This window comes from Liolophura sinensis, chromosome 7, assembly GCF_032854445.1.
Source record: "Liolophura sinensis isolate JHLJ2023 chromosome 7, CUHK_Ljap_v2, whole genome shotgun sequence".
NCBI classification, from domain to species: Eukaryota; Metazoa; Mollusca; class Polyplacophora; order Chitonida; family Chitonidae; genus Liolophura; species Liolophura sinensis.
The window spans coordinates 49,066,413-49,086,924 of record NC_088301.1 but is presented as its reverse complement, the minus strand read 5'-3'; the positions used below and the strand labels follow the sequence as shown (position 1 = coordinate 49,086,924).

The window sequence follows — 20,512 nt, the reverse complement described above, 5'->3', positions numbered from 1 at the left end:
TCAGTTTGAATTAAACGCGGTAATTATAACCTGACTCATTCTCACCAACCGATTTCTGAGCTGACATTGATGGTGTGACGATTGATTATGGTCTCACTGAAATCCGTAACTGTCAGTTTGTCTATATGTGACAGACTTCCCCTGTAGCCCCCCCCCCCCCCCCCCCCACTGGACGAACTGTTTCTTTTGGGTATGATCGTTGCGCATATACAGTTCAAACATTCTTACTAAGTTGTCTGTCAACTATCACTGTACATAGGTTCTCTCATATTTCTGAAATCTGTCTGACTGTCGGTATCCCAGTCTGTCAGTTCCACGAGATCTCTGTTGATGCTGTTTGGCGAGGAGTACGCTAAAATATGTTGCTATCAACACATTAGTATCACGGTCGATAATTTATTCTGATTTCAAGACATATACTATTCATTGCCGTGTTGTTCTGTCAGTTTGTATCAGCTCGAGTTGCTCGGAGTTAGGATCATCGTATATAATGTTACCTCGCAAATAGTTTGCATTTTTTTGTAATTTAAGTACAAGGATTGGCTGTAACTTTTTCTATTAATTGGGTTATGAACAAAGGAGAGAAAAAACGACGACTTTAGGACATTTTAAAATGGTGGGTCAAGGTCGAAAGCAGTCCAGTGAGCGACTCGTGTAACACAAACTTTCCAGTAATGGAGTAGAGCGATATTGAAACAGAAAAGTTCAGCTCGTATCACCTTCCAAGCATTCATAGGGGAATAATAAAGTGGAATATACCCAATGAAAGACCGATGGCAAAGCTGTTCTAATGGGAAACCGGCATATTTTTAATGCTAAGATAGCATATTTTTAGTGCCACGATGTGGCGCTAGTGTGAAGCAGGACCTTGAGCCCTTGTTACATAAAAAATGGATTTAAGCATCGTTTATAATGTTACAATATACCACGTTCAACTGTAAGCCGGGAAAAGAACATTTACGTCAAATACATTTTCCACTTGCCTTGCCTTGGACAGTTCCCAACTGGAGGAACGTTTGATGCAGTGTGAGATGATGCTCATATTTTATATCTCTTGGAAAATTTTTAGCCTATGCATTGGCTTACATATTGCACGTCTATAGTTCAGGTAAATAAGACATGATACCTACCTACATGCATGTCTACATTCCACAATGCTCGTTATGTGATTTTACAACGAATTCATCATGTCTTGCAGATACTTTTGATAAGCCGAATCCACAACGACCGTCGAATCTTGGACTACCTTCGACTGGGAAGTCGGTTTTGTCTCTCTTGGAGACTTACCAGGAAAAACAAATTCCTCGTGATTAAAAGCGATATCTCCCCTCTTTAGCCGACGACTGATTTGCCCATCTGCCAAGATATTGGATGTGAAAGAAGTGGAAGTCATGGGCTGTGGGTTGGAAGGAAAGTCTGGCAAGCCCACCGATAATGGCGGATTAAACGGCACAGGCACTTTGACGTAAATGGTGTCGTCGTTACACTTGACCAAGTTGTCCGTGCAATTTGGAACTTTCACGGTTAGCCTCGCAGGTAGCTGGGAATAAACAGGCTCGTCGTCTCTTTGAGGTGGTTGTTTCACACCGCTTTGAACTTTCTGGAAGTTGTCTAGCAATTTGTCCACGTTCATCTTGCCTTTGAATTCAAGACAGGTATTGCCTTCTGTTGCTTTTGATGACTGGTTATTATCTGATTCTATGGAATTTCCTTGCGGCGATCGATGAGGTACAAGGGCATAAATTGGCTCGTCACGATTCGCCCATTGCTCCATGCGATTTGTAGCTTCCATGTGTCCTTCCAGACATATGCTCGCATTCATCTTATCCATGATGTCATATTCAGCGACTGGTTTTGGTCCATAACATTTTGATCTCATGTCCGGTGAGTCATCTGCTACGTCGGAGGATTCTTTGGAAAATTCTTGCTCAGTCGCCATTTGCGGCCTGCACGGTATTTGCGAATAGATGTGCTCGTCGTCACAGTGGACTATCTGATCCTTACGGCAGGGAACTTTCGGTAGGTCTTTAATAGGTTTCAAAGTCTTCATATTTATTTTGAATCCAGGTTGAGTATTGCAGTATACATCTTCGGACAGCTCTTTATTGTGGGATTCTGTAGAAATGTCTTTCTCTGTGGCTGATATCTTCGATACATTATCCTTCCCTGACGTCTCTGAAAAAGTGTTAGTCATCCAGATCTCATCTGAATCCCTTGTGTCATTTGGACCTAATCCATTTCCCTTTGTCGATATTTTTTGACTTTCCAAAAATTCTTCATTTTCCATCGCATTCTCACTCAGAAGCCCGCTACCTTCTTGCGGTGGATTTTGCAATCGTCTCTTTGAACGATCTTTCTTCTCAATTTCCATGATTTGACTGTTCTTCTTTGAAACTTGTCTGGGTACAGCCTCGTGCATTTGCTTTTGTCTTAGTTCTTCTTCAACCGAAGGTGTATATGCCAACTCTTCTTTGTCTACAAATAAGTTTACCGATGATGGAATATCGTCAGAGCTCCTCCATCGACGTGAAGAACGAACAGATATTCGAAGAAAGCTAGAATTTGTCCACACCGTCGTGTCGCAAGGCTCTGATGGAATCACGCTAGGCATGGACCATGTTTCTTGAACATACCATTTTGAACTAGACTTGTCCATTGCATCGATGATCATCCTTGCCTTCATTGTTTGGCCAGGTCTTTCGCCTTGAGATTCAATAAGTTTTTTCAACCTTGTGCTGGCCCCGTGTTTCCACGTATTGTGTACTTCTGTTTTCTCTTGACATTGATAGGGCTCCTTTCTGCTCCTGTAAATATTGAACCACTTATTAATAATTCTTCACAGGTTACTATGTAATATCCATGAAAGACGGATGGACTGAATGAATGATTATAAAAATAAAGAAAATACAGCATGTCATTTGTGCGTCTATTATACCCAAAACTGAAGGTTCCATCATTCAAATTTTTGTACAAACGAAACAGTTGGTTATGACGCAAATCTGTTTTCATACCTGTGAAAGACAAGAGCAATTTGATGCACATCCCATCAGTCTTTATCATTTTCATGCTACTGGGCAAAGTGTGATTTCATCAAAATGTCCGGAACTAGAACAAAAACTGTGCATTTTACAGATATGAAATATGCACCATTGAACTTGTAAACATGTAAATTATTTTCTGTTTGTGGGGTTTTTTTGACCATTTTCATTATTTTTTCCTGCATCTCGTAAAAACTTGAAATTTTCCATAAACAAAGATGTTGCCATATTTGAATACAGTGCACTAAGTTACATCTGATACGATTTAGTTAATTTTATGATAAAGTTCCAGAGAAAATGGGATATAACCAAATGTAGATCATGTGCCATTAGTTGACCATAACTTTGATAAGGGTAGTCAAATGAAGTGTTTGCTATAAGATGATAAAATTTCAAAGCATGGATATAATAGGTTTGGCTGGGCCAATTTTTGGAATAGTCAACAAAAGTAACAGGGGTTTCAAGCCTCGATGGCTGGAACCCCTAATAAATACGTATAGATCTTTGCAGGCATTTGTGATTTTCCTTAACACTTTTGATGACGTTTGTTTGAATTATAAACGGATTTCATACGTTTGAAGACAGAATGCTTCTGGGAAGCAATTTCGACACGTGAAAACCGAATTAAGTGTCAAACCAGTTCTAAAAACACATCTCAGATTGCCATATGTTACTCCATGTAAATATATACAAATTTTGAACAGACCTATATATGGATCCCCTTTGTGTGACATGTACGAAAATGCATGCTTGCCAAATTAAATTTATACCCGTCTAGGCCTATAAAAATTACGATTCAAAATATTGTAAAATTCTAGAATGCAACTAATCCAAAACCCTTAACTGCTTTCACAGTTACATTCTATTACAAAATTTAAGCCTAAGTATGATTACAGTAACTGTTGCTTATTCACCTGCAAATCGTTTCATTCTCCACACACACATTTGAATTTGTGCGAATTAATTTCGAATATATATAGGTTATCGTGTATGTAGGTTAAACTATAAGCGCACATGTGAGAGATTGTCTGATCCTTTCTCCATTTCATCTGCTAAGTAGCGGACTTTACTTCACAAACCTCTTTTTGAAGCGAAGAAGGAGGTTGCCCAGAAAGCAGTCCATGTTCAGATATTCTCGGAATCGCCAGGCCACAAAGAAACTCAGAGATAACTCTAATAAAATAAAATATCCTTGTAAGCTTTATTTTGAAACATTGTATAATTTCTTGTTTTATGATTTGGTGGCACTGAATAGAAGTTAATGTTATATACAAAAAAACTTGAGCTTCAATTCTATATACTATATCAAATCCATGCATATATACACCAATTACGAAGGATGTCTAAAATTAAATTTTCATAAACCGATATTCAAGCTTTATTTATTTATTTGATTGGAGTCTAAAGCCAAACTCAAGAATGAATTTTATTTCATAAATTGAAATAAAAAATGTAAACATTAACTTATAGAATTAGGTCACTATTGTGTTTCAGGACAACGTAATCTATGAATGTTACCGTTGAATTTATATGTGGTTAAACAAATTAAAGCAGTTGAAGTAAAATTTCGAATATTTTAAAATATAACCCAACAAATAACTGAAGATATGTTGTTTTAGTTTTAGCTTCTATGCATTAGGCGCATGTTGTTTGGAAAGGTTTTACAGAGGACGTTGGAACAAATTATTTGGCAATAGTATGATCATAGATATATTACACTATCAATGGATATAATTTATGCGAGCAAGGTTGCAAGCTAGGTAATCTTAATAGCATGTATATATGAAAATGAATGACGCTATAATTTTAAAAACATAAATGTTCATGAAAATTGGGGCTTCACACATAATAAAACATACATGGCTGTATGTCTTTTTGCACAGATAGTGCACGGAAGTCTGTAAGCAAAAGTTCTTACCAGTTCAAGGACACAAGAATAGCAAAAATATCTACGTAGTCCAGAACCAGGAACGTACAACTCCATGCACTTTTGTGTCTCTCAGAGCTTGATCGAACTCGTCTAAGTGCAGGATAAAATAATGCGTGCGATTTTATTATTCCCTGGGGTGGAATTAAAAAATGCATGATGGACTTGCTTCTTTCCTAGAACTTCCGTATACCTTCAATGTAGGTTAATCATATAATTCTCATTAATACCGAATGTATAACTATTGGTAACAGCTTCCGTGTAGCCCATAGGTCATTGTCATGAATTGATATTTATGTGATTTATGTAGCTATAGTCTGATATGTGCACTATTAAATCTTGATTATGACACTGGAAGCCATGTATTGCGGAAATATGCAGTGTGATTTTGTCGGTGTATGTATTATAATGATGAAGTTTGTATTCACTCGGGCCAGATTCGATACCAGGTAGGCCTACTTTGGTTGACCTAATGAATGCTTGTTAAACACGTTTTCGGTTAAATCTAAGAAGGGCAACATGTTCCAACAAGTGTGGCCCCACGCTGTAACGTCGGTATATCGTGCTTCTTCAGCCTTGAAGTCTTACATACATATCACAGCTGAAGGTCACACAATATATACCTACAAATGATCTATCCAGTAGTAAGCATAAACTATTTCCCCTGATTGGTTTTCAACACCATTACATGGACGTCTATGATGCATGATGACTGGAGGCAGTCTATACAATAATGACCTTATACACCGGTTTTAATTTGTAACCAGGTACCACATATAAGAGCTAGATCACATATAACGTCTGGTTCTCCGTCTTCATTTTAACTATACATATGCTTAGGTTTCCAGTCATATGTACATGATTTCACAATTTTAAGAAGAACTAATTAGCATAAGCTATGTTCTCGTAGGTCGGGGGACATAATAAGCCTGTGTAACGCATCGAAAGCATTAAAAAATGGTTTCGTCCACACTTTAATACCATGCAGAGTTATCAATTTAATGTGCATTGTATTTACATAAGAATGTTGTATACTAAGCCATTTTTTAATTGTCACACTTTTGCGGGGCGCATATGTCCTTTTATACTTAAATGTCTGGAGAATCAAAAATTCAAAAAAAAGGTTTAATTATTTAAGGGAGCAAAATTTTATTGAGTGTTTGGTAAAAATGGCAATTCAAACATCCTCGGCCTTTATATATGGCAACATATATTTCTCTTATGTAAGTTACATACATAATAAGTGCGCTTTTCTGCTCTTTGCATGCATGCCTCTATTGAGGACCTCATAGGTAATGCGCAATTGTTTATCCACATTTGAATTAAACTTTACTAAGTCTACAAACAACACACACAGTAAGAGTTTCAAATAAGGAAAATATACATTAGAAGCATGTACGAAGCTAATGATGGTCAGATTCTACCTATATCTGTGTAGATTTACTGACCTCCTAAGTTGCTCTGGGTCAATGATTCATCATTAAAATGTCCGCCCATAATTAAGCCTGACTAGGCAGATGTATCTTCCTGCTGGGAGGGGCAAACTGGACAACAGCATCTTTAACACCTGACCCTATTTACTACCTTTTTGTTAATGGTAAGCCAAAGTGTCACCCAACTCGGGAAAAACATTAACCTCTTCCGGACAACGGTCAACTCTTATACAAAGATACGAAGTTAATGATCTCATGGTTGCCCGCAAGGTATACAAAAGCCTCGCGATGAGGACAGGTTTGTATCAACGTGACTTGTCCTCGAGGGCGGTGTCTAAATCCCCTCGACACGTGGACTTAGCCATGACTAGGAAGAGTTCGGGGTGGAGTCCGGTGAGCATGTGACTGCATAATGACACATATGTACAAGCTGATTGGTTCGGCACAACTGGATTGCGGAACAGTTCCGAGGACAAACCAAATGAAAGATGCTAACAGAAGTTCAGATTCAGGTCATACACCACCCGCTTCATCAGTGAGTCTATATACAGTATATATTGCAACACAGACTTCGTCAGTAATCGGCCTTCATCGTTTATTTAGTGAAACATTCTTCAAATGAATTAGTTATACCGTATAGGACCAGTGCTCTCCATTCTCAGTATTTCGAATGTGCCGTTAAAATCATATATCACGTGAAAAGGTCACTGGAAAATGAATAAGTGGAGCATCTTGTCTGTTTGATCTGAAAACGCCCACATTGATGGAACATTTGATGGAATTAGATATGAATACGTGTAGCTGAATAAGACTATCGCTGTAGCATTGCATCCTCGTGCCATCGCCCGGCGAGGCACGATGGTACGAAGCGATGACACGATGGCACGAAGCGATAACACGATGGTACGAAGCGATGACACGAAGCCATGACAAGACGCTAGCATCGCAAGGCGATATGAACGATGGTATACAACAGTACGAAGATGGCCTTACGCCGTATGCCATAACACGCAGACATCATGTCCAACGTCAGGTGTTTTATTCCAAATAATCATAGGTGATCTCTTTTAACTATAATAAATACTGATATTTTTTTCTTTCTGAAAACAAAACTCTGTTGTTGTTGTTGTTATATACTATCATTTCCTTTAGTCTGAATAGCCCCTAAAGAGTCTTAAATACTTTTCCTTGATTCAACTTTCATTGTTCGACTACCAATTATCATGCTGCCTTTTTTTTCCCGAATATTGTGCCGAGTAAAATAGCCGGCCTGTTTCAGTCTTGGTGACAGTTTGGTGAGAGAACCAGGCCTATACTCAGCTTTGTTTGGAAAAGACAATTCCTGATACCGAAGAAAATTAAGTGATATGACGTTAAGTGATTTGGATCTTCCAAGAAGTCCATTACGGAGCATGGCAAATTCTTTCGAAGAACTAAGAAAGTATATAGCCTATAAAGTACGAAATAAGGATGTGTATCATGCAATAATTTTCAATGATGATGAAATTACGCAAGGAATGATCCAGGCGAATGAATGAAATCAATATCAGAATGATTTACCATGGTAGTATATATAAGCTATCGATAATAAAAATATATGTATCTCAGTGGAGCTGACAATGTTCGACCAGAACGCTTGCTGCCTCACAGCATGTTCTATCTGTCCCAGTCTTGGTGATAATTCTAATGTACTCCAAAGCAATTTAAATCGTGTTTATCTGCCACGCTTTATCCCCAAACTATTCATGTTCTTCCCTATTACATATCCTTTGGCCATTTCCTTCAAGCCCACCCATGTTGAATTCTAAATCTATATTTCAATTTACTTCACTTACATGGATATGTGGTTTATGCCAAATTCACCAGTATAAATAAAATGATAAAAATATTTCTTCGGAGAGACAGACACACGTTTTCGTGAAAATAAAATGAAATTATCAAAGTTGCATGACGCAGAAAAAAAAATGAACAGTAATATCTTTATGTGAATGCAAATAAACCTGAAACAAGCAATTTTCTATCCAATTATTTCGTTTCGTTTTCTGTTTGATGTAAATAAAGCTTCACAATAATTGTAGATTATTTCCTCCTCTTTTTCTTTGAAGAAAAAAGTTAATGATGAATTCAGCAGCAAAACACGTCTGTTCATTCACTGACGAAGTTAACTTTCTCTATTTTTGTTTGTGTTGCCTATCAAACTATAGAGAACTTCGCTGGACAATCTTTGCCAACAAAGTACAATGATGTCTGTGTACAGCGTGTGTAGGTAATAACGTGACAGTTATGGAGGGACACAGACATATACTGGCTTTGTTCACATGGTTATTGTCTCGTCCCTGTGCACCGTTAAGTAACGCAGACCCAGCATCACATACGTGGGAATGTGAAATTAATTTAAAATGCGTCTGTTGAGCCAATCCTTTCTATTCACGAACTGCCGGCATCATTCATTATTCTACCTCACCGCGACGTGTATAAAGACTTAGTGGAGTGTAACTATACTATTGTCTGCTGCGAAATCTGGCGTGTTCCACCAGAGGCCAATTCGTGTCCATTTTCTAGCTCTGTTTTATCTCTACGTATACGTGTGCCCACGTCAGTCGCTCGTATCTTCATCTCCATATTCAAGCTGTTCATGACTCCGACATATCCAGTACAGGCCCAGCGACAGGCTGTCCTGTAGCTGATATAGCCTACACACGTAGGTCTACCGCTGCTTCTCTGCACGTATAGTCCATATATACAACCTGGGTTAGGTGAGTATACCACTAGAGGAATGAGTGAATGAATGGAATTTAACGACACTTTGGAAATACATTTCAGCCATATATCGTGGAGATATAAGGAAAAAAATTGAGCGCACTAATTCATTTATATTTAAACACGTTGTCATCAAAAATTGATAGATGTGTTTCTTTCCCCCTAAATTTAGTAATTATACAAGAAATGACATGAAATCTACATCTGTATAACATATGCAAAGCTGTAATATAATGAAACGAAAATATGAACACAGAATATTCTATATAGATGTGGTATATGAGTCTTCCTTGGTTATTAATTCGTATAATTACTACAAGTATTGTCGTGAAACACAGGGTGACATACAGGTATCCAGGTCTAAATTTGATGTTCATAAGGGGTCATTTCATGACCATATAAACTTTCTTACCAGCATTTTTGAGTACAGTTGCTATTATCAGTCTTCGAGGGCTCGCTCTGGTGCATTCAGCTGTAAAGCGTAGACAGTTATCGACGCAGTTCATTCGTCCCTGACGAACGAGGTCATAGGCTCGATTCCAGCCCTCGCTGGTACCACATATTTTTTTTTTTTAAAGAAGGAACTTGGATATCCTCGATGTACCAAAGGTGCCTCTGCATAAAAGCCATTTTGCGCTGATTGGTCTTTTATATTTTGTTCCCAAGACCTAGGTTGTATGTTTTGGACTGTATATACTGAAATCAAAGACGCCGAAGCACAGTGACGTCACCGAATCTTTTTACTGCCAAAACATCCCCTGATTACTACATATTTTTGTAGCCAGCATGAGTGTATACATGTACATGGTACAACAGATCTATATCTGTTTATTTAATGTGAAAGTATTTTCATTCATTTTTTTCAGTGTAAAAAATACGGAAAAAATGTCACGAAAACCATATTTGGAATCTGCATGAAATAGCATTTCAGATGATGCGTGTAGGCCTACGCTATGTAAAGGTGCTCCCTTAATTCTTTAACGTAAATAATTCTTGAATAAGGAGTTATTAACATCAGTTCAAACGACCAGGTGCCAATCTTCCATAACGCTAATTTAACCCATATGCCAAGGCTGCGACAGTACACGTGTGACTAATATATCCCATCATCTATCCTTTTTTAGAAAGGTGCTGCACCACGACCCTGTAAAATGTGCACTTGTTTGGTACAATGTTTACTAAGCCTTTTTTTGAGGAATGCACGGTTTCACTCTGCTCACTGTAATTTCCTACTATAAGTGGTTACATTTTAAAGTATGTGACTAAGCAGCAAATGTCATCGTCTACATCAACAATGGTGCTTATAGCATGGTATCTATAATTAACAGGCAAGAAATATTCTGAGATGTGAGAAAATACCTTTTTAACTTACTGTTCTATTTGTACGTGTGTTTTAATTTGTTCTAGTTCCCATATAGGCCTACACGTAACCTTAATATTGGTTACGTTAGGTTCTTTGGAATAGCTAGTCATCTTTTTAAATGGTTTGAAGATTACTTGTTCAACAGAAACTTGTCGCGCGAGTTGCATTCTGGTATGCTACAAGTTCAGTCCTTGGTTCCGTGGCATTTTTATGGTATATTAACGACATGCTTAAGGCATGGAATTATCACCAGCATAAGCCTGTAGGCTACGCAGACGGCACGTGTCTTTATAGGAGATATCACATCAGATGTGCAGTTAAATCTTCAGCATGATTTACAACAAATTGAAGAATGGTCGAAAAGATCGCATGTCTATTTCAACAATGAAACTCTACTTGTGTCCGGACGCAGAGATCCTTCTAATTTTATCGTTGACTTTAGATCTACCACACATAAACACCTGGTTGTTGTCTTTCTAATGATCACTCTTCGAATGCGCACATGCAATATATTTCTATACAGCCGCTAAAATCGGCAATATTTTGTGCTGTAAAATATAAATTCGAACGTCAAAGTTTAGTAATGACGATTTACTTAACAACCATCTAAGATAATCCAAAATGTTTATGTGGTGCAAGCAAACTACTGAACAGTATTTTCTGCTTTGCAATTTAGGCCTATCCTAGGCTATACATCGAACAGAGACGCCGCCCTTATGACCGAAAAACAGCGTGTGAATACCAGCGTCTGAACACATGACATGAGATGTAACAGCCACACTTTTATTCTCCTGGGATAGCAGTGTGGATGTTGCAACAAATATTGAAATTTTCAATTTGTGTTATATTATATTATGTTTATGATAATTTCAAAGATTTTCTGCTTTGCTCGTGCCTGAGCTATGCAAGAAATATAATATCGCTGCATATAGCCTAAGATTTGTTATAAAATGTTCCCTTAATACTCCCACATTATATAGACCCTGGGACAATTATATACATATACATAACAGTCCCAGATATACCTAAGGAAGTTCAAGTGGGCCCTAGTAACAACCAAGTGAAGACAAGTAAAATATCGCGCATGTGACCGTAAGCCTACATGTATTCCAATAACTACGCCTATGTTAGACTGGGAATATGTAATAGCTAATAAAAGAGGCTTTCAATCCCAACTGTTTTAACATTTTTGTTTCAAATATTCTTATTATCAAGTGTAAGTCTGTTGTTAATACCATGAATTCGTAGGCGATATGAAACTCCTGGAAATAAAATGCTATTCATGGCTGGCAGTATATAGGAACTCTTCAATTTCAGGGATGGAGGTAAAAAAATCCCGACGTCTGCTCTTGGTTCAGGAAGACATGGCGGTTTCAGCGATATGCAGATGGGAATACAGAGGTGAAGGACATCGAAGCATCGTGGTTGCAGACGTGAACGTACGTTGAATTACTGTGATTAGATAGGTATTTGAGGATATTTCGTACATTTCAAACTCATTTAGATGTGGGTGTGTGGAGTAAGTATCGGGGTTTGACCTGACAGATCCGTTCCCGTCAACGGCTCGTGTGTTACTAGCACTAGCGGGCTGACTCAGAAAACCATTTGCCTGCGTTACTAAGTACCAACTTGTAAGAGCATGACCCCTTGATGTACAATTGGGAGTGAAATTTTAAAGTCGTGTTGTGTACAAAAGAAGTTGTGATTAAATCTTACTTGGGGACCAGAGCCATCCTTAGTAGATTCTTTATTCCCGCTATATATTATTATTATTATTAAAGTGTTTCATAAAGTGTCACCAGAACACTATTAAATCTATTTGCTGTTTTTATCTTACTCAAGAAGCTATGACTTATAAGATGTTTTAACCTGGAGGCATAAGGTGAGGTTGCACTGAAACGCTCACAGCACTCCAGTAAAGTTATGCCCTTAGTGTTTCTACATGCATTCTAGTAAAACTATCATAATTTGTTCATTGGTCTACCCATTGGAAACCATTTACCAATGGAAACCCATTGATAAACCTCAGAATTGCGACTGTTAGGTCTTGTTTTGACATTTCTACCTCCACTCTAGGAAAATGTCAAATTCGATCTTCCGGTAGCAAATGTTTCAAATATACAGCACAACTTGCTATTGTGTCCATCATGATTTTCCACACAATTGCGATTGTGACAGCTCATGTGATAATCTTATTTAGAGTACAGGTGACATTTGTGCGAGAGGAGCATGGTTGGTTAGATAGAATTTGACTGTTTCTGGAACTAGACTTTTAAGGCTAGCACTAGAATTGTGCTATAATTACATATACATGTACTATCACAGCCCTGTCTTTTACTGTAAGCTTACCTTTAACACATCTGTAACACATGCTATCTTCCATATATATGCTAATGCTCTCTGCCAAATAATATTGTTTGACACTAATCCGTGTCCAGTTCTGCAGATGATCCATGCCACTGTGTGATGGATTGTATGCTATCCGATCAGTTGCAAGTCTGTAACTCTGATTCAAGTGGGACTGCTTTGGAGGCCTAATGGTTATGGCTACAGCATCTGTCTTAAAGTTAGGAAACCTGGGATCAAACCCAGGTGAGATCATATCAAAAAAATTAAAAATGGTACTTATTGAGGCCTCACTTAGCACTCAGATATGAGAGGCTTGAGAAACAGGACTGGTTGTCCCCATGTCTGTGTTATGTGACATAGTGGGGTGTTATGTTTAGTGCCTTTGGCATAGTACTTCAGTGACAGCAGCACTTTGGCAGTGTGGACTTACCCTACCACAAGAAGGCACGGTATTTACTCACATAGTATTCAAGCATAGTATTCCTAATGATGGACACCATATAAAAACAAAAAAAGCACATGGTACATACACAGGGATGGAGATGGATTAGGCACAGACTCATTACTTGGCACACAGCATTAATATATTGAGGACAACACTGGAAGTACATACATGTATAAGGTAAACTTACAGAACAAGACAAATGGGATAGTCAGCTAATCATAGAAGGTTTGCTCTTGTGCCATTCAGTTTTGATCGTGTTTAAACAAACAAAATTAACTTGAAGGATTCTTTAGAGGTGATTATCATTTATGGGAGATGTAACCCTTTTCCTGGCTGGAAGTAGAAAAGGGCAAGGTGAGTTTGAACTGAAGCATTATTACTGAACAACATTAAAGAAAAATATGCATAGGGCTAAGTTACCGTGGTATCTGGCTATGATTCTGCCTTGCTCCCTCAACGTGTATTACAAAGGTCAAGGTAGCGAGGCAACAAAGTGAGATGAATCATTTTGAAACCTGGCTGTTTTGTTACCTTGCTCAAAGGTAACTTGTTACCTTGAGGTAGTGAAAGGTGCTTTGTCAGCTTTCATGCTTAACCCTCACCTAATTCAGTAGTTAGCCGTTAACATATTTTTCCTTTACGTTGTTGTGGTGCTTTAGGCTAAGTAGCTGGGCTGAGTATTGTCCTTTTGTGATATACTTATAATGCACTTTTGTAAATTTGGCCAAGTAGACTTACTATTTCTGTAAATGTGAAATGACAGGTATAAGAGGTATTACAAGTCTTATGTATGTTGTGATAAATTCTGCTTGGAAAAGCTGCTCTGGCTCTATGAAAACCAAAGAGAAGTTTTGGTTACATGATATGTTGATACTTCAGTGTACTGGTTCAATCATGTAAGTACACATTTCTCCCTCTTGTGTGTGTACTGGCACATAGATTTTATTCCCACCTGATAACAGTATCATGGCTAAGCCCATTTGAAAACCAGGTGTTGACTGGTGGCTTCTTATACCATAGTGCAGTATATTTTGGTCCATAGGTAAACACACTTGTTCCTGCTCTTACCACATTGGATCTAGATCTAGCCGTTAGCAGCATATGCTAGTACATCCCCATAGTTTGCACTTAACAATGGTCTGTAACCTCTGGCACATGGGTTTATGATAACCCACAGATACCACATACTGTCTTATCAGAGAGATTGCTCTACTGACACAGTGTTGCCTCTTTCTGAGTTCATGCCCTCTTCTTACCCTGTGTACTATTACAGATGAATAATATAATTTACAGTTATCTGCCCAGAAAATGTTGAGTGGTGGGCATCAGTTGTGGAAATGAGCACAGCAAATGTTGCAATCGAGCCGGGAGAGAGGTGTGGGAGAGGGGTGTGTGTCCGCCTGGCATTGAATGAATGATTATGGCTTTATGTCACATCGGCAGTATTTCAGCCATATCTTGGTGACCCTTGCATGGAAGAAATTTTTCAAAAATTACTCGTCTAACACTGCTCTGCGAGAGCATCAAAGCCATGAAAGATAAAAGAAAAGTTGGAACAAAATCTGTACAGCAGTAGAAATGTACGATGCAAAATACTGCATACTGTACACTGCAGACTAGCATGTAAATCAACGGTGTAGTTGTTTTTGAAGTTGTATTTTTACTGTGACATTGCAAGCATTGAAGTTTGACGACTGCTTTCATTTTTCCTTAACTGACCTTGGGCTTGTTTCTGTTGTTTGGATCACTTTGCTACTAGAAAAGATTAAAAGTGTCGTGAACATCTGCTTGCTCCACTTTTCAGCAGTGTTTACTATAATTACAATCACTTGCGGCAGTGTGATCACTTTCGAGAGTCAGTGGTCATAAGAAGTAGACAAATAGTACGATCTGTGGTAAATCTACTGTCCCTTCAGCAAATTAAGAATAAAGCTATCTTAATTTAATTTGGACTTCTGGGCACATCAAGATTTCATGTCTGACAGACACCAGGCTCTCAGTGCAAGTGCCGGCTGGCAGTTGTGAACATTATTACGCCTTGTGATGCCTGACTGTCTGTGGCTTTGAAACAGGGCCTGAACCAGAGCAGTTATCCATCAAAAGAGTTTCGGGATCAGAAGTTTGGGATGCAAAGTGAAAAGATAATAATCTTATTGGGTTATTTGCATGTATAAAAATGATAAAACCGACAGATCTGAGAATCAAAATTGTGTCCAAACTATTTGTAGTTATCATCCCCTGGCAGGTTGCACGTGATAAATTACAGACCTGTATAATTACATTTACACACATGGTTTACAAGTTTGTCACCAAATGAGGTGATAATAAATTCCTATATTTTGTCTGATCTGGAGATCTTTATGAATTTCCTGTTTTTAAAAGCTTTCCGGCGAAGTAAATATGTATTCAGCAAGAAAAATTGCTGAGACAATCCACATTTTCGACAAATTAGATGGTTTGAATCAAGTTATATTTTTGAGGATATTGAATGAAGATTTCCGTGTATTCCGTCCCATCTTTCTGTCAGTCTAGATTTACTCTACATATAAAAGTCAGTATAAACGTCAGCTGTAATCATCGAAATCAAATGTTATGTTACTAGTTGAAACTGTCAATTTCCGATATTGTGACTGAAGAGAAGAAACTGATGGTGCTGTTCTGTTTTGACATTGTAAGTTGTTTCAAGTGCAGAAAAGTAACCATAAAACTATAATAAACATGAAAAATGGTAATTGAAACCAAAGCTTAGAAGTTACTATAAGCCTGACTATATAAATTGATATAAACGCACTTGAAAATGTACACGTATAGATTTTCGTGACGGGATGGTAATTTGGAATTTTTAACCTTCGCCTTTCTCTGACTACATTTGAATTTTCATCATGCCATCTTACATCACATCTTGTGTACCAGGTGCAGAAAAAGATAAAGAAGTGAGCACATTTCCACATCTTGTTATTCAGTTTCCAGATTTATTACATGATAGTCCAGTATATAGTCAAACTCTATGTAGGTTTTATCATTGAAAAAGTAATATGAATTGAAAAATATCTCCCAGAATTTATTAAAACAATGATATTACATGTATCAGCCCTTTCCAGATGGCATGAACTGGGTCATGAATTGGTTTGCAACTCACGGACTCCCATGGGATCATGTTAATAAGGCCAGGTAGAGCGAGATCCCTGTAGGGTGTGGTTGGAAGCATGTATTATTGAGAACAAGTTCCTGCCTGGGTCTACTTGTTCCCTGTTTTCGTGGGTGCCAAGATCTGTATTGCTACTGTTCAAGGCTGTTGGCACAGCACCATGCAGTATCTACGAGTAGAGCCACACAGGGAATTGATAGTTTCTTGCAGTAACAGTTAATTACTTCTTGGCCAAGATACGGTACTGACTGATGATCTCACCTGGGTTGAGTTGTGTTTTTCCTTGGCAAAGCTGTCGTGTTAACAAATGTGCTGGCAGTGTTAAGATACTTTTTACCATTATCCTGGAGAATAATGTGTTACATAGTGAAATGTTCGCAATTGACACTAGGTGTATAAAGGTTTTTCTAACCACTTTTTCATTACTTATACTGTGATGAAAAATCATTATAAAGTCTTCTGTAGGATTTCAAATTAATTTTTTTTGTCTTCAAATGGAGTTCAAATTTCAAATATTTAAAATCCAGTAAATTTTGTTCCAAATGAAAAAATATTGAGTATTACCGGTATGTAGTAGAATTATTGGTTACAGAATGGAACAGAGTTGAGCAAATCTATTACATGTACTAGCAGAAGTTGTTTTCATCAAGTTCATAGCATGGCAGCAGGCTGATCAGAATATCTGCCGATAGTTCTAGTCAAGTATTTTGTAGTAATCTTACTTGTAGGTACATGTAGCATTACATTGTTATCGTGAGGTAATAATGTTATTTCTTGCCACAGTAGCAAGTTAACATTGATGGTGTGTTGTTGTATCTTTGTGATATTTACCAGTGTCAAAGTGGATTGTCTTCTTGTGCCCTTCATTACGAACTTAGGTTCAGAAAAAATATACCAGGGCTATTATATGTTACTGTATAGATGTTATTTAGTATACACTACAGCTAGTATAACTGTGTATACATGTCTTACTATAGCCATTGCTTAAAATTTAAAAACAGGTAACAAATGGATCATGTCACGTGCAACTGATACACTTTGATATTAATCTGAGGTACTGTAAATATAATAGTACCTAGTTATTGGTATGGTCAACAGAATAATGTGCAATGTAAAGTTAACATAGAAGTTAGCATGTGATATTTTTGGTAACCTGAGATCATGTTACGACTGCATGCAGTATGAAGAACTATGGAAAATGTTACTCTTCAAGATATTTCCATATATGACATATGTCATACGTGCATTACATTATGTAATTGATTAAAAATGTCTTTAGCAGAGTTGAACATGAGAAGTGTCCAGCACTGCTGTGTTTTTAGCACTCACAACAAACTTTGGTATACCTGCACTTTAAAGTACATGTATATAGGATTATTGAATCAGAGACAAAATTTTGTTGACAAAAATCCTGTGTATAAAAATCGGCGAAACTAAACCAATTTGTGATTATTGATCTGGAATACCCATCATGGTGGCATGCAAATGTCTGTTTTGAGCTCTATATTCAGCATTCTTATCTAAATGTATCTTAATGACATGTAACCATTCACTCAAAGAAGTTTGAAGAGCATCTGAGTATTATTTTAGACTAACTTTCTGAAGGTGGCCTTGTTATTGTACCAGAGAAATGTGAACCCTTTTGTCCTAATGTGAAACATCTGGCCCTTGGGGCGTGTGATATCTGTGGATGGTGTATTCATAGACGTGAGCAAGATTCATGATTTGTAGAACTGGCCTGTACTGTCTTAACATCAAAGATCGACTAGCCTTTCTTGGTGTGAAGCGTTACTTTTTGCTATACATAGAGGCAGTCAGTCGCACAGAATGTAACCTGTAGGTTTTATTTTGTTGGCAAGGCAGAAGCAAAGGAGGAAACAGTCATCTTCTCTGTCAAGTTTCAGTCCAGGGAAGTGAGGTCAAAATGAAAATGGATGTCTGTTTATGTGATACATAGGTTTTCATGTTTGAAATCACTATCATCCACAGAATCCAGCATCTCAGAGCTTTTTAAGAGTCATTTTAAAGAGCTTTTGAAGTTGACATGCTTATGTAGCAACAATAGACCAAGAAGCCTATTGGATATGAATCCTGACGAATGTGTCATGACATCCTGAAATCTTGTTATGAAGCATGGAGTTTTAAATAAGTAACTTACATTTTTGTATGATTGTCACCTAGACTAAGTAGTTGTTAAATATGCATATTTTTTGTTTAATTTTTAGAATAGACGAGTGTATCGAATGATCAAGAGACCGTGCCGTCCTGTAAATCACACATTAACTCATGAAGAGCGAATGCAGGTAAGACTTCAAATGTCACTGCTCACATGTAAGTCCACCAGTGCCAATCAACAAAGCAAATGCCCTCATGAACTAAAGTCATCTGTGCAATTCCCGAAAAGGCATTGGCAGGTGATTGATTTTTGATAACCCCCTTTTGCAGGAACATATATTTTATGCAACATAACCATCTCAGCTAGCGAGACACCCCCCCCCCCCCTCGAAGGTACATGAACATAATTTTAGAGAAGCTTAACTTATTGAGGAAATGAAAATATTAGAGGCACATGTAACATTCGTAAGTACTGTTGTGTGAAGATATCCCCACATGAAGATAATACACCACATTGCAGGGTTTCCAAGGAAAAGATCTTGTGCGTTATGAGCCAGATGTAATTGTATGTGGGTTTATTGATCATGGGATGACAGTGGTTACTGTGTATGTACATGTTATGTCAGTGTAAACCAGAAGTCATTAGCTTAATGGACTCTTCTGATACAGTGGTTAAAAGCATAGATCTTCTTAGGTTAGTGCCACATCTATATCTCACAGAAGGTATATGGCACTTTGACATGCAAGAAACTACTGTACCCAAAGCACAGGACTGTAACATCCAATATGTCTGTTTTGCATATTAACACAGAAAGCTTTGTAATGGATAAGTAACCTGCATTTATGTGTTGAGCAGCTGTTTGCAGACATTCTGGGTCAGATACGTGTAGTGTATGTTGGGTAGACTACATCAGTGTAGGCACCTAGGCGTAAATCTAGAATAACAAGTGCTACATGTACGTGCATTGCCGAATGGTGCCTTTAGTCTTCACCAGGTACATTAATATTTACCTGCCACGTTTATGGCCTGTAATACTATCACTGTACTTGTAGTTATAAGAGTTGTCAGACCAATGATGTTGGATGCAGCACACCATTGGACAATGTGCAGTGGTACATGTACCATGCGTGACTCAACTGTTATAATAACCTGGCCTGTGGTGAATTAACAGTGACATGTTGACAAGTTCCGAGAGAAGTGCCATCAGTCTGTGTTGGGTCATTGTAATTAGAAACTTCAGCTGTCATCATTTTGTTGTCTTTTCTCCTGTTACTTTCTTTGTGGCATGTGAAGATGTCCATGGCTAAATTTCCAATCACATACATTTAGTTGAGTTCACTATGGTGTTTGGTTGTCTCTTATATATGTATGATTCCCAAATTGTTTACTCATAGAGGAGGCACATCAGAGTTTAATTTTTGCTTTTGTTGATTTTATTTTGTAAAAGATTTCTAATTTATTCTATGATTTTATACTTTTGAATTTTCAGGTACAGTCAAGAGAGTTACATCAGCTACAGCTCATTGCAGACTATGTATCCAATGTCATGTCACCTATAATACCAGCAGCATTTGTTGTTTCACCAGTAAGTTCAGAAAAGATGAAAGGAGAAACAAAGAATCATAAATGAGAAATATCAGCTGAACTAAAGTATTGCAAAACAGTAAGGTCAGCTGTTAGCTTTTCATTTGTGCTAAATTTTTTGTTCCTCAAGGTGTTGCGCTGTCAGCTGAACTGTAATAATTGGCTAACTAATTAAAATGTATTAATTTATGACAGAACTTATTCAGATGGCAAAACTGAGTAACCAAGGAAACTAGGTAATTCCTAACACTTGTCAGTGTTTGGTCAAATTTTCTTATACCCAGTTTCTAAAGCTCTGATGGTTGAAAATTCAAATAAATTAAATTTATTGGACGTCTGAGATCTTGGA

The 20,512-nt window shown here is 37.6% G+C and overlaps 2 protein-coding genes across 5 annotated transcripts in view; one reads left to right on the top strand and one right to left on the bottom strand.

Annotated features, from left to right (window-relative positions):
• Positions 1–948: 948 nt before the first annotated feature.
• LOC135471749 (uncharacterized) lies at positions 949–5,031 on the bottom strand. Of its 2 annotated transcripts, XM_064751076.1 has the most exons (3): positions 4,957–5,031; positions 4,118–4,211; positions 949–2,804 (listed from the first exon to the last, which is right to left on the bottom strand). In XM_064751076.1, exons 2-3 carry the CDS (start codon positions 4,159–4,161, stop codon positions 1,172–1,174), a joined length of 1,677 nt encoding a protein of 558 aa, XP_064607146.1. In that variant the 5' UTR covers positions 4,162–4,211; positions 4,957–5,031; the 3' UTR covers positions 949–1,171. The 2 variants fall into 2 exon arrangements, with proteins under 2 accessions (XP_064607146.1, XP_064607147.1); XM_064751077.1 differs by lacking the exons at positions 4,118–4,211; positions 4,957–5,031 and adding an exon at positions 3,012–3,090.
• A 6,853-nt stretch (positions 5,032–11,884) lies between these two features.
• The window catches only part of LOC135470402 (inositol-pentakisphosphate 2-kinase-like), a 29,971-nt gene continuing 21,343 nt past the window's right edge, over positions 11,885–20,512 (top strand). For all 3 annotated transcript variants that reach the window (XM_064749323.1, XM_064749322.1, XM_064749321.1), the window contains exons 1-3: positions 11,885–11,960; positions 18,689–18,766; positions 20,069–20,164. In XM_064749323.1, the coding sequence (XP_064605393.1) occupies positions 11,886–11,960; positions 18,689–18,766; positions 20,069–20,164 (249 nt within the window). In that variant the 5' untranslated portion in view covers position 11,885. The remainder of the gene's footprint in view (positions 11,961–18,688; positions 18,767–20,068; positions 20,165–20,512) is intronic.